The 15013-nt window shown below is 37.4% G+C and overlaps 1 protein-coding gene across 1 annotated transcript in view; it reads left to right on the forward strand.

Moving 5' to 3' along the window:
• Positions 1-562: 562 nt before the first annotated feature.
• The window catches only part of NBN (nibrin), a 55302-nt gene continuing 40851 nt past the window's right edge, over positions 563-15013 (forward strand). Inside the window, 6 exon segments of the mRNA XM_032470295.1 lie at positions 563-692; positions 2639-2769; positions 3885-3896; positions 3898-4034; positions 4494-4653; positions 7034-7137. Of these exon segments, the coding sequence (XP_032326186.1) occupies positions 656-692; positions 2639-2769; positions 3885-3896; positions 3898-4034; positions 4494-4653; positions 7034-7137 (581 nt within the window). The 5' untranslated portion in view covers positions 563-655.

Here is a 15013-nt window from a genome sequence, read left to right on the forward strand (position 1 = left end):
GGAGTGAAATCCTTATCTTCATCCTAATTATCACCATCATATATAATCACCATATAATTATCACCATATAAAGGAAGGACTGCAATTTAAGAAATTGCAAATACACGGAAATAAGTAACTGGTGACTATATTAATGTCTTTAATTAGAAAATTTCCTTACCCTCCTAGAGCTTGAAGGAGCCTATTAACTTCCTCTGTGTCATTTTTTTAATGTGCAAAATTTGGATGATAAACAGTTACTGCCCTTGCGTGGTGAGAATTAATGCTTGCTGAGTAGCAAGTACTGTTTTAATAAAATAATCTTAGTTGTTTGCTTTGTAAAAAAAAATAAGAAAGTTTCCTTACGTTTCTTTGAAGCCAGTTTTTAAAATAATTTCCACTCACAATAGGAAAAAGTAAATAATCTTGTATTCGTTGAGTATCTTAAAAGAGGATCCTTAACTTCACAGCCTTTTAAAAAATAGCCTTTTAGTACAGCACATTTCAATCCAGGTTACCCTACTCCTTTCCTAACCAGCAGGTGGCGACCAGGCGCCCAGCTAGCTCTCCGGTCTACCCCGCGGCTCCCGGGAACGCGCACGCGCCGGAGGCCGCGCACGTCGCTCAGCGGCAATTCCCCGCGGCGCGTCGGCCTGGACCCCGAGGACCCGCACCCATGTGGAAACTGCTCCCCGCCACGGGCCCGGCCCGAGGTAAGGGGAGAAGGGAGACGCCCGGGGAGCGAGTTCCCGGAGCAGCGGCGGTGGGCAGCCGTGTGTGGAGCGGGATTTCCTCGGCGGGGTCCCGGTTCTCGCGCCGGGAGGCCGCGCTTCTGCGGTGCTGGGGTCGCGCGGGCTCCCTCGGCCGCGGAGCTCGGTAACCGGGCTGCGGCCGGCGGGCGCGGGGGCCGTGCGGCACCGGGCCCTCCCCCGGGGAGCGCCGGGCCTCGCCGCGGGGCCACTTCCCAGCTCCGCGGGCGGGCGGGACCTGCCCCGACCCCGGCCCCGAAGGCCTGCCGAGTCCAGCCTGGGCCGGGCCTCGCCGCGGGGCCACCTTCCCCAGCTCCGCGGGCGGGCGCGACCTGTCCTATCCCGGCGCCGACGGCCTGCCGGGTCCAGCCTGGGCCGGGGATCTGCTGTGACCCCTCATGTTTTCAGCTTTTGAGGAAACGCCCAGAATAAGTGAACACAGACTCAACCACAGGATGGCAACAGATGAGTGTCTGGAGCATATGGTTCATTTTTGTGACGAACCATTTGGAGGTGACTTGGGTAAATGACAGTCACGGGAAAGCATAGTTTGGTTTTTGTACGCCTTTTTCCATTTTGTCATCAGAACAACTGAAAAGGTGTTTTGTTTTTTTTTTTCCTTTTTTCCTTTTCTGCATTTCCAGCAACGGAAGATGTTAATCCCATGTTAATTTGTTGCCCAGTATGTGCAAATACTTATTAGTTGGTAGACGTGTAAACCTATGATTGGATCTTGCCCTCAGGAAGTTTGCACTATGATAAAAAGATCTATGTATAGGCTAAATTGACTGACAGTATAAGGAGGGATGGAGAGGGCCAAACGAATGGTAAGGGAAAAAAGTACCATGATGATACTATCGATATTAAAAAAATATAAAGATCAAGGCATCACTGTGGACTCCGAGCGTTTTAGGGGTAGAGCAAAAACCGTTGGCCGACAAGTAGGAACAGTTTCCAGGAACACTTAGTTGTAGCCTGTGGCTAGCTGGCTCTTTGACTCCCTAGGGTGGCAGTGAGGACAAATGCCCTTAGCACCGGCAGGTGGCATTCTTACCCTTTGAGGGATCTTGAACTCTCTTCAGTACGTAATGGAAGCTAGAGGGTGCCATCCTTCTAGGGAAAATGTAAGTAAACCTACACAAAAGTTTTTTCGTTGAAAGAGCCCTCTCTAGGTTAAGAATCTGATGAACAAAATGTAATCCAAATCTGATTAAGGCTTACTTGGACTGCTTCGTGCTTGTCTCGTTTATCTGCCCTCATCACTTTACCATTCCAGTAATGGACTTCAGAGCTCCCAGACTAAACTCCACAAGTTTCCAACACACATGCTATTCAATTTGTGATTTCCCCCAGCTTTTGAAGCTAATAACCCTTTCCCATTGTTCTGAAAGCTACCTTTAACATAAATTCCACAAAATAGGCACTTGAATCTGGTCTGGACTTTTCTTGCATTGATCTATGCTTGTTTACTCTTGATCCAGTACCATACTTTGTAATTACTACGGCTTTCTGGCATATTTTACCATCTGGTAGGGGAAGTTCCCATAGTGTTCACATTTTTCTTGACGTTTTTGCGTTACATTTTCTAGATGGAATTTTGAATCTGTTCATCAGGTTCCAAACGTAGTGTTGTGATTTTGTGTGTTAATGTATTAAATTTATAATTTGGATAAGCATTGACGATTTTCAATATTATTTTCTCTTTGGAAAAATGGCAGAACTTTCCATCTATTTAGAGTTGCATCAAGGATGCAACTATACTAGAAAACGCAAGTTTGATTTATATTAAGTTGATTACTAGCATTTAAATAGTAAAATAAAAATATTTAAATACTTGCCGTACCCGTATCTTAAATACATATTTATATGTGGGTGTATCTGTTAACTTACTTTTTAAAAATTTCTCTTAGAACCGTACAGACTTTTGACTGGTGTTGAATACATTGTTGGAAGGAAGAACTGTGGCATTCTAATTGAAGATGATCAGTCAATCAGTCGAAATCACGCTGTGTTAACTGCTAACTTTCCTGTAACCAACCTGGTAAATTACTAATTTTATTTCAGTAGCTTGTAATAAGAGGATTGAAATCACAAAAGATTACCTTGCTGTATATGTAAGAGAGAGTTCCTGAGACTTTTCATTTCATAAGGCTCTTTTTTCTTAATGTCAGCAAAATAAAACATTTATGTTTGGGAGTGGTGCTGGTGGTGTTTATTTTGAGATTTGAAAGTTATGTATCGGTATTTTACTGTTTGTTTTAGTGATTTAGACACTCAAAGGAAGTGGAATATATTTGTATTTATTTTCTTAAACATTTATTGAGTGTTTACTGTGTGGTTAGTCACTGTACTGAGCCTGGAAATAGAGCAGTGAATAGACCATCACGACTCCTACTTTAAATAGCTTGTGTAGCTGTGTGAACACTGGTATTTCCCATATCACTTAGGTTTTCAGGATAGAAACTGATTTATTTTACCAGGGAAAGTAGCTGTTGCTTATGCCCCACAGCTCCTTTGAATGGCTTTGAATTTCTTTTGGTGTGTTGGTCATTTTAATAACAGTGGGTTATAAAAGTAATGTAAATACATACAAATAGCTGTGCTCATGGTTGTTTAATGCAGGTGGCAGTAAGAAAGAGAAGCCATTATTTTGAACAAAGACTGCATATGGGAAGACGCTGGATCTGTTCAGTGATATTTAGGTTTTGTGCCTTTTAGATACAGAAAAATGTTATTGAAATTTGTAAAGAAAAAATAAAATTATTACTGCAAGTCAGACACTCTAACCTTTTCTCACTGGAATGATTATTACTATGTGATTTTGATAATGTTGAAAAAAAACTTTAGGAATGAAGCTCTCACATTACACATGAAACACAGAGGGGTCAGAAAATCGCCACTGATTTAAAAAATGAAGAAAATGTATGTTCTAAGAGGAGTGATTCTGGAATTAACATACTTTCTTTTAATTGCTAGTTGAGTGATCATTTTTTGTATGAAACCAAAACAGTAACTGTATTACTAGCGTATTGGGAGGTTAGCCACCTATGGCCTATTCAAAATGTTATTAATCTTTTCTTTTGAAATCTTTTCCCCTAGGAACAGTATTTACTGAGTGGTAAGAGACCTTAAATTATTTATCATTTTTTTTGCCAGAGTCAAGCTGATTGAAATCCCTATATTGACAATAAAAGATAATTCTAAGTATGGTACCTTTGTTAATGAGGAAAAAGTGCAGAATGGCCTTTCTCGAACTTTGAAGACAGGGGATAGAATTACCTTTGGAGTATTTGCAAGTAAATTCAGGTAAGAATTTTTTAGTTGATATTAAAATGAACAGCTTTATTTTACACCAATCAAATTCTCAAGGAAAAGGATATTTATGGTTAACGAATTGGAACCAGTCTGTTAAGTTCCTGCTTCACCCAGTAGTGAACTTAGCACACCACATGTGGTCAGTGCTTTTTGTTAATCATAGGTAGTGACAGGAGTGAATGAGGGTTTGAGCGGGTCCTGGGACCCATGATGAGAGCTGGTTTTGTTTGATTCCGCATAGGTCAAAGTATAATGTTAAACTTTGATCATTGTTTTCTTAATTGTGACTTAAGACTTAGGAAGTGATACTTGCATAAGCTAGAGGGTTTAGTCATGCATAAAAATCATGCGATAGCAGCATGTGATGGGAGCTTCAAGTTTAAAGTGCCGTAAGTTGCCATCTCTGTAACTATGATAATATAACTTTATGTAACTTACTCTCATTTACAGAGTAGAGTATGAACCTTTGGTTGCATGCTCTTCTTGTTTAGATGTGTCTGGGAAAACTGCTCTAAGTCAAGCTGTATTGCGACTTGGAGGACTTACTGTAAACAATTGGACAGAAGAATGTACTCATCTCGTCATGATGTCAGTTAAAGTTACCATTAAAGTAGGTTGAATGCCTTGTTATCATGTTAAAATAAGTTCTGTGAATTTAATCTTACTCATTTACTCACTATACACAGGTGTTTTAAAAGTCATTTACTTTAAAATTACCCGAACTGTTGTAGATTTATATATACCGACCAATTCTGTGCCTGTATGTGGGCTAGAATGGTGTTTTAGAAAACCTGTTTATTATCTGGGACAAGCAGAGGGACATAAAATGTTATTTCAGATTTTGGTTTAGCATTTTAAAAAAAGATGTTATCTTTTCAACAAGAAATTCATTACAGTGCATAGTTTGTGTTCTTGGTCAAAAAACAAAGCAATTAGAAATCAACTGTCAGTCTGTAAAGTTAGCAGCTCACGTCTTTTCTATCAGGTTGTCTTCCTCCAGTCTCTGACATCATCCCATGATCTCATGCTTTTTTATTTAGTTATTATTTGGTTTAAGGCCCTAATCACAAAGACTTTAAATTGTTAATGGTTTAATATTACCTTAATATATTGTCACAGCCTAGAGACATATAGATATGCACCTTTGGAAGATGCAGATGATTTGTTGAAACAGTGGTGTATTTTGATATGTTTTCAGATTTTGCATCTTCATCAGATTTGGTTATATCCAAAGCTAATTGAAGAATGACACTGGAAGGTGATTCGTCTCCTTTCAAACATGTTGACTGTAGATAATGTGAGATTGTTTTAGGTTAATGTCTATAGTAAAAAGCAACAAATATTTATATTCCTTTATTAAATGGTGCAAAAATCCTTTAATATAGTTAATTAAATCAGAATATGTTTATTATAGCTAAAGAGGTATTGTAGAGAAAAGCTTGCTGCTCAGATTGAACCTCATGTTAAACTTGCGTCTTAGTGGGGTTATCTCTGACCAAGGAGCTTTTCATCTTTGTAAATTTATGAAACTGATTTATAAATTCCACAGAGTGATTAGCCTCTTGAGTACTAATTTATGCCAATAAACCCACAGATCATAGATTGATAAATCAAAATGTCCGTTTATTAGTTTATAGTAGTGATGCACCTTTATAGTGACCAGAATATTTGTGTGTGAACACCAACATGGTCCTCTGAAAGGTACCAAGTTACCTGAGAAGTAGACTAGGTAATCATGCCCTTGCTTGCTGGGTTTGGAATAAGACCAAAGTTAGTTAGGTGGTCTTGAAAGATGTTTTACTGAGTCTGTGACAGACCTGGAAACTAGCACCCATTCACCACAGTATACACTGTTCCAGTGACTGGGATGCTAATGGCCACCCAGTCGCTGGGACAGTAGAGAATACTGGATATATACTAAACAAAAGCTTGCGGAGCAATTCTCCTTTTTCAATATTTTTGATCAATCATGTGCCAGAAAAGAAAATCTTACCATTGTATTAATTTTTTTAGTAGATTTTCCAAAAATATAGGTTGTCTTATGTTTTTAAAATTACTGAATGTTAGAACCAAATGGGAACTTAAAGATCATTCAGCTCAATTTTTATTTTCTGAAGAGTAAACTGAGGCAGTGAGCAATTAAATCCTTTGCCCAGTATCACCTGTATTGGATTTACTCAGTCCAGGGTTGGATTGCACGTTACTGCTTCATGCAAGAAGCCAATTACTTCATTCACATTTGAGGTTAGTGACTTTCAGATTCCATTCTTGAGAAGTACCCTAAATTACTTGCTCACATTTAGGTAATACCCCCGTTTATTAGATGCATACTTACAAATTCTTTAGTGGGATGATTTCCGAGAATTACGCTGAGTCTTCTTTTTCATTGCCAGTGGTGTTATTTTTTAATCTTTCTTGAATTTTGTGGAGACATCTCATTTGAGGCTTATAGCTTCATTCACTTGCTGGTTGAAGTTTCTCCCCCAAACCCCCAAATGTATATACTTATTTTGCGGTTTTATCCAATCCCGGTTTTTTTTTTTAATTTACTTTCTTGAAAAGACTTTGTTCTGTATAATAATCTGTGGGAAGGCAATTAGGCTAAAAAGATCTTATGTCTCTTGTTAGGGCAGATGTTACATTTCCTCAATTATAACTTTTTAACATTTTAATGTTTTTTAAAATAGGTATACATTTTAAAATTGACTTATATTTTATCTTACATTGTTTTGCCCCCTCTAAAGCAGTTTTTAAATTAATACTGTAATTGGTGGCTTCTTATGATCAAGTGATTATGTAGGAATTTGTATACTGAAACTATGCAGTGACCAAATACTGACTTCTATTTTATAGATTATGGCTCCTTTATAAATTTAAAGAGATGGAAAGAAAAACAGATTAGAATAGCCTCTTTGTAGTCTATAACTTAAAATTTTTCTTTAAAAAAATAGCCTATGAATATATGTATTCACATGTTTTCTTCTTTTTAGACAATATGTGCACTCATTTGTGGGCGTCCGATTGTAAAGCCAGAATATTTTACTGAATTTCTTAAAGCAGTTCAGTCCAAGAAGCAGCCTCCAGAAATTGTAAGGTATATTGTGTATTTTACACATAATAAAATACGACTGAAGAAATACGGTAGTGCTGATTTTGTTCAGGTTAATTCCCTCTGATGACTTTCAGGATGTAATTATGTTTCAGTTCAGTGTTACTAATGAAGTTTTATTTTTGTTAGTATGTAAAAAAAGTTTCCCCAATAGTTCTTTTGTTTTCTCGGTAAAGCAGATGTTATACATGTGCCAGTATTTAAAGGAAGACATTGAAGGGTGGTAATGGCATAGAGGGACAATGAATAGAGCACTTGAGCCAGCGCTGGGCTTCGTGCAGGCGGGACCCCTGGAATTGTGTGGTGCAGCAGCCCCCTTCCGGAGCACACAGCCCTGAGCCAGACCGTGCCCAGCGCTGTGGCCTCGGGAATGGAGCTTACTTCTTCCAAGTGTCAGTTACCTCCTTTGGAAAATGAGGCTAATACCTATCCTGCCGAGTGTTTAGGGATTTAGTAGTAGTAGGGTTAGTATTAGTTGTCTTAACTAGTAGTGTCCTCAGAAAGTCTGAGCGAGTAAGTGCCTGTTAAAGGAAATGTAGTTGATTTCAGTGTCTGGGAAGATTCATAATAGCCTTATTTATTTATTTAATGTTTTAGTTGCTTTGCTAAATTTGTGAACCACCAGACTAAAGATTCTGTCTGCTGTGTGTGTGAGGAACGCTTGTAGCACTGTGGCTGAGGAGGAGCATATTTGGGGTTTTTCTTTTCAGATTGCATGGTTAAGATACTGGTGACTAGACGGTGGGTGTTTTTAGTCAACGTAAGGCCGTGCTTGCTTAAAATGTATGTCAGTATCTTGTAGTCTAGATGGCATAATAGATCTGAGGAGGTTTAAAAAATCTAAAATATTATGGAAGTTAAGTGTTTTATTACCACTTTGAAAAGATTACTACTATAAGCTGTGTCATCGGAAATAAAATGCACAACCTGTAAGTTGAGATTTATGTTTTATCCAGTGGACCTTCTGAGAACTTGAACCCAGGAGGCAGCCTCTCAGATCACTGTAAGAGACTGTTCCGCAGTGGCAGGGGAGAAGCTAGGATATATAGGAGTTTTGCCGCAAAGACCAGATAATCGGAATAACAAAAGATTACTGTTAATTAAAGAAAACCAGATATCTCAAGTTAAGGAATTTAGTGCTTTTCTATGTATGTGAAGGTGCAGAGGTCCAGGCTTGTTGAAATCATTTCTTTGAGATGCACCTTAGCTCTCTAGGGCCAGTATCCTGTTCTTTCCCATCCTGAATCCCGTCAGGGGCGCCATAGTGATGGCTGCAGAGGTGGGCTGCCTGCTTGTCTGCATCCTTAGTTCCCTCTGTCTACCATCAGGGTGGTGGCAGATGACTTGATGGCCACAGCATCCTTTGTTTACTGATACCACTGGCAGTATTTTTCGTTCACAGCTATTTTGCCCAGTGTGGGGCATTTTTAGGAACTATTTATACCTCATAATATGTATCTGCTTTTAGAAGTAAATGAAAACTAGATTTTCCTCTTTGTTTTAAATTTTCATTTGGGAGATTTCTTATATTTTATAATCTGGTTACAGTTAATATGCTTTGTTCTGGGAAGAGATCGTCAGGTTTTAAAATAGATGATTCTTAACCTTTTTTTGAGTCCTAATGTTGTGGGAGAATAGGTTTTTGCCTCATACAGGAAAGGATTTAAGAACAAGGCCTGGTAAAGTGAAAGTAAGTTTATCTAGGGAGATGCGCACTCCACAGGCAGTGTGTCTCAGTCAGAAGGAGAAGCGGCTTAGGAGACACACACTCCATAGGCAGGATGTGGGCCGTCTCAGAAAGGTGAGAGGGAGGGAAGCTGAGAGGCGTGGGGTATTTAAAGTAAAAGTAGACACACTCTCCATAGGCAGAGTGCAGGCTACCTCAGAAGGCAAGCGAGAGCGACCCCAGGGTGCGGAGTTGTTAGGTTTTATGGGCTTGGTAATTTCACATGCTAATGAGTAGGAGGATTATTCCAGCTACTTTGGGGAAGGGGCAGGGATTGCCAGGAAGTGCCCCCTTCCGCCTACTTTTTTGACCTTTTATGCTCAGCCTAGGAACTGTCATGGCCCTGTGGGAGCACCATGAGTCTCAAGGTCTACTGGAAGTCAGATCTTCTGCCATCTTGGTTCCAACCAGCTTGTCCTGTCCTCAATGGCTGTGACATTCCTTCAGTGCTTGTGTCCTGCCCCCTTTCCTCCCACTTCCCTGTGAGAACATGAAAGCACTGGTCTCTCTTCTGGAAACTTCACTTACATACCACCAACTTGCATAGTATTTCAACAGAATTATATTTTCCCTGAAGCCTATTTATAAACCTACCTAGGGGAGTCAATAAATCCTATAAACAGTGACTCTTGTTACAGATAATAAACAGTTGTTAATTCTAGATTACTTGGGAGTGTGGGGGTCTGATAGGTTTCTACTACTAGTGATACGTTTTAAGGTCTTGGAGCTTTTAGGATTAGTCATTGATTCCTACTTATTGTTCAGATTCTCAGATTTATTTTACCTGGGTCTGTTTTTGATTTTAGATTCTGAATTTTTTTTCTGGCTTCAGTTAGTGACTGTAATAACTTAGATGGCTACAGTAAAACATCTCTACTATAAAATTGTTCAGTAACTCCTAAATCAGTGTTAACCAGGAAAGACTGTTGCATTAGTCCATATTTGATGGTAGCAATTGATGATCAAATTTTTAGTATTATTTTAAAATAAATGGTTTTTTTGCGTTAATAGAGTCCTATACCTGTCGGCATCCATTCTGATATGTTTGCTGAAGAGTTACTTGACTATATACTCAACTATTGAATAGAAAAATGATGAAATTTAAAATATGAAATAGGAGGATGAGTTTCAAAATGGATATGAAATAAATTGTGGTGACTCTTTTATTACAAAACTGCCTGTTCTTTTAGTTCTGTAAAAGCATTATCACTAGTCCTGGGCTTAAATTAGGAAGCATATACACTATAATATTTTTACTTAATAAAGAGTGTAGTCCTTTTTAGTATAGATATGTCTGCATCTCAGCACTATTGTCAAAGAGTCAGTAAGTCAAGGGGAAGACAGAATTTAAGCTTTCATGTACCTGACAGAGTTTGTGATGACCGATTTTCCTGTACTATCATCATAGTCCCAATGTTGATGAAGTCATTTTTAGAAGATTCCGTTTTAAAAAAGTACTTAATTTTGCTGTTCTATACTCTAATATATTAAAGGAAGTTTATTAAAATATTCTGTATGATGTGAAGAAATGATCCTTCAGGGAAAAGGGAGTTTCCCTTTATTTGTAATTTTACAAAATCTCTCAAACTGTAGAACTTTATTTCAAAGAACAAGCACTGTTTCGGGAAAGCACTGTTGGGAGAGAGGCCTTGCCTCATACAAAACTTGCTGGATCTGACGAGAATGCTAGGCCTTGACCTCCCTGCACCCAGGCCATTTTTCACAGTTGTGTTTGCAGTAGAAACCTTGGAGGATGAGGTAATATCTCCCTTGCAAGATAAAGAGTAAGACTGCTTTTAGCTTGTAAAATGAGTAGATGCCCGAGTTCAGTAACACCACGAACGGCATACACCTCTCCTATAGCAAAACCCACCGTGTGCGCCTTCTGTGTTGTCCCCGTGGGGCTTGATATGAAGGAGGCCTGCTACCAACACAGAGGCTTGTTGCTTGCTTGGTCTCTGACCTGGGAGTCTTGTGTCTTCTGCCAGCATCCATGAGAGAGGAACAGGTTAACTTACTAGCTTGTAATAAAATCCTAGGCCCAAGAGACACATTAGCCTGAAACAGTCTCAGTAAATGAAAGTTTAGGAAGTTTATAGAGTTGACCTTAAACAATTAATTAAAATTCAAGGCAAAGAAATTTAACACATACTAGAAAATGTTTCCTGGACATGTAAGCTCAGATTTACAAATTGTGCATGCCATTGTTAATTAAAATCTTTAGAGATTATCCAAAAAGCAGCATATAGTAAGTATGTAGTTCTCGAAATCATGAGCATATATCTCTAGGACTAATGAAATAAACAGCTGTCTAGATGTTAGGCAAGTAAATACTGTGGTTTGGAATACAGTTTCCAGGACAAAAATTATACATGAATTCAGAAAAATTATGTATTTGGAAAATTTTGGGACAGAAGTAAAGATGATGTGCTCTGAGTTAGATGAACTTTATTGAGGATCATGTGAGCAATTTAAATAAAAGTTATAAAATATACATGGGAAAAAGTCAGTATTTCTAGATTAATATTTTATAGAATTTGTGAATAATAATGTGCTAGTTACTACATAATAAAACACAATTACTTTATTTGTAGCTCTTAAAGTTTCTGTATAAATGTGCCAAAAAATGTTTTAATTATTTCATTGTTAGAAGTTGGAGGTCACTTTATATTTGTGGTAGCCTTGTATTCAGGCAATGTGCCTCTAACGTAGGTCTCCAACAAGTTAATTTACTGTCTTCTGATTTTCTTACTAGCTGTCAAATCACTAGAGCTTCAGAAATCCTTCAAAACTTCTAGAATGTAATTTTCCAGAAATACTGATTTTAAATTATATTTTCTTCATATTTATCTTAGTCTCTTCTTTCTTGTTTCCATCCTCACACTGTTCAAGAGAAAAAGACTTTTCTAGGTGTATGAAGTTCCAAAACATCTATTAGTTATCACTGTACTATCGTCTATATATACATCATATATATGTATATATCTATACACGACTCCATTTGATTAGATTCTTGATAATAACAATGACCTTTTTTGAAGATCAGTCTTATTGGCTGTTGGGATGCAAATTTACTAGTGTTTTAGAAAAGCAAACTGTATTTTTCCAGTCCCAGAATTTTAATACTCAAATCTGTAATAAGAGATTTTTTAAAACTTTTCCTGTACTTCTAATTTTTTTCCTTTTTTTTTTTTTGGCTTAAGGAACAAAAATTTATTCTCTTGAGCTTTGGAAGTTAGGTGTCTGAATTCAAGGTGTCAGCAGGGTGGTTTTTTTTTTTAATTGAAGTACAGTCAATTATAATGTCAGTTTCTGGTGTACAGCTCAATGTACCAGTCAGGTATATACATACATATATTTGTTTCATTTTTTTTCATGAAAGGTTATTACAAGATATTGAACATAGTTCCCTGTGCTATACAGAAGAAACTTTTTTAAAAATCTATTTTTATATATAGTGGCTAACATTTGTAAATCTCAAATTCCTAAAATTATCCCTTCCCACCCACTTTCCCCAGTAACCAGGATTATTTACTGAATCTGTGAGTCTGTTTCTGTTTTGTAGATGAATTCATAGTGTCCTTTTTTTTTCCTTTTTTCTTTTTAGGTTCCACGTATAAGTGATATCATAGGGTATTTTTCTTTCTCTTTCTGTCTTACTTCAGTTAAGATAATGATCTCTAGGTCCATCTATGTAAAATAATGCTGCAAATGGCATTATTTTATTCTTTTATGGCTGAGTAGTATTCCATTGTATAAATACACCACATCTTCTTTATCCAGTCATCTGTCAATGGACATTTAGGTTGTTTCCATGTCTTGGCTATTGTATATAGTGCGGCTATGAACATTGGGATGCATGTATCTTTTTGAATTAGAATTCCCTCTGGATATATGCCCAGAAGTGGGATTGCTGGATCATATGCTGGGTCTGTTTTTAGTTTTTTTGAAGAATCTCCATACTGTTTTCCATAGTGGGTGGAAAACTACATTCCCACCAGCAGTGTAGGAGGATTCCATTTCCCCACACCCTCTCCTGCATTTATTGCTCATGGACTTTTGAATGATGGCCATTTGGACTGGTTGTGAGGTGATACCTCATTTTAGTTTTGATGTGCATTTCTCTGATAATCAGTGATATTGAGCATTTTATAATGTACCTATTGGCCATTTGTATGTCTTCATTGGAGAATTGCTTGTTTAGGTGCTCTGCCCATTTTTGGATTGGGTTGCTTTTTTGTTGTTGTTACTAAGTTGTATGAGCTGTTTATATATTCTGGAAATTAAGCACTTGTCAGTAGAATCACTTGCAGATATTTTCTCCCATTCCGTAGGTGGTTGTTTTCTTTTGTTAATAGTTTCCTTTGCTGTGCAAAAGCTTATAAATTTAATTAGGACCCATTTGTTTATTTTCTATCTTATTTCTATTGCCTGGGTAGACTGCCATAGGAGAACATTGCTAAGATTTACGTGAGAGAATGTTTTGCCTATGTGTCCTTCTAGATTTATCATGTCTTGTCTTATATTTAAGCCTTTAAGGCATTTTGAGTTTATTTTAATGTATAGAGTAAGGGAGTAGTCTAACTTCACTGATTTACATGCTGCTGTTCAGTTTTCCCAACACCACTTGCTGAAGAGACTATCTTTTCTCCATTGTATATTCTTGCCTCCTTTGTTGAAGATTAATTGACCATAGGTCTGTGGATTTATTTTGGGGTTCTCTATTCTGTTCCATTGATCAATATGTCTGTTTTTATGCCAATACCATGCTGTTTTGATTACTGTAGCTCTGTACTATTGTCTGAAGTCTGGGAACATTATTCTTCCAACTTCATTCTTTTTCTTCAATATTGCTTTGGCAATTCTGGGTCTTTTATGATTCTATGTAAATTTTAGGATTGTTTCTTCTAGTTCTGTAAGAAAAAATATCCTGGGTAATTTGATAGGGATCCCATTAAATTTGTAGATTGCCTTGGGCAGTATGACCATTTTAACAATATTAATTCTTCCAGTCCAAGGATATGGGCTATCTTTCCATTACTTTAAGTCATCTTTAATTTCCTTAATCAGTGTTTTGTAGTTCTCCATATATAAGTCTTTCACCTCCTTGGTCAGATTATTCCTAAGTATTTAATTTTTTTGGATGCAATTTTAAAAGGGATTGTTTCTTTACTTTCTTTTCCTGTTGATTCATTGTTAATGTAAAGAAATGCCACTGATTTTTGTAGGTTAATCATGTATCCTGCTACTTTGCTGAATTCTTTTATTAGCTCTAGTAGTTTTTTTCTGGAACTTTTAGAGCTTTCTGTATATAGTATGTCATCTGCATATAGTGACAATTTTACCTCTTCTCTTCCAACTTGGATCCTTTTGTTTCTTTTTCTTGCCTGATTGCTGTGGCTAGGACTTCCAAGACTATGTTGAATAGAAGTGGTGAGAGTAGGCATCCTTGTCTTATTCCAGATTTTAGTGGGAAGGCTTTCAACTTTTCACTATTGAGTACTATGCTGGCTGTAGGCTTGTCATAAATAGTTTTTATTATGTTGAAGTATGTTCCATCTATACCCACTTTGGTAAGGGTTTATTATCATAAATGAGTGTTGAATTTTATCAGATGCTTTTTCTGCATCTGTTGAGATGATCATATCATTTTTGTCCTTTCTTTTGTGGATGTGGTATATCACATTGAGTGATTTGCATATGTTGAACCATCCTGTGTCCCTGGGATGAATCCAACTTGATCGTGGTGTATGATCTTTTGTATGTGCTATTGAATTTTGTTTGCTAATATTTTGTTGAGGATTTTTCATCTATGTTCACCAGTGATATTGGTCTGTAATTTCCTTTTTTGGTAGTATCTTTGTCTGGTTTTGGTATCAGGGTGATGGTGGTTTCATAGAATGAGTTTGGGAGTATTCCTTCCTCTTCAGTCTTTTGGAAGAGTTTGAGAATGACTGGTAAGAGTTCTTTGTATATTTGGTAGAATTCCCCAGTGAAGCCATCTGGTCCTGGACTTTTGTTTGCAAAGAGGTTTTCTATCACTAATTCTGTTTCATTTCTAGTGATCAGTCTGTTCAAGTCATCCATTTCTCTTGATTCAGTCTTGGTTGACTGTATGTTTCCAGAAACTTGTCC

The sequence above is a fragment of the Camelus ferus genome, chromosome 29 (assembly GCF_009834535.1).
Source record: "Camelus ferus isolate YT-003-E chromosome 29, BCGSAC_Cfer_1.0, whole genome shotgun sequence".
Lineage (NCBI taxonomy): Eukaryota > Metazoa > Chordata > Mammalia > Artiodactyla > Camelidae > Camelus > Camelus ferus.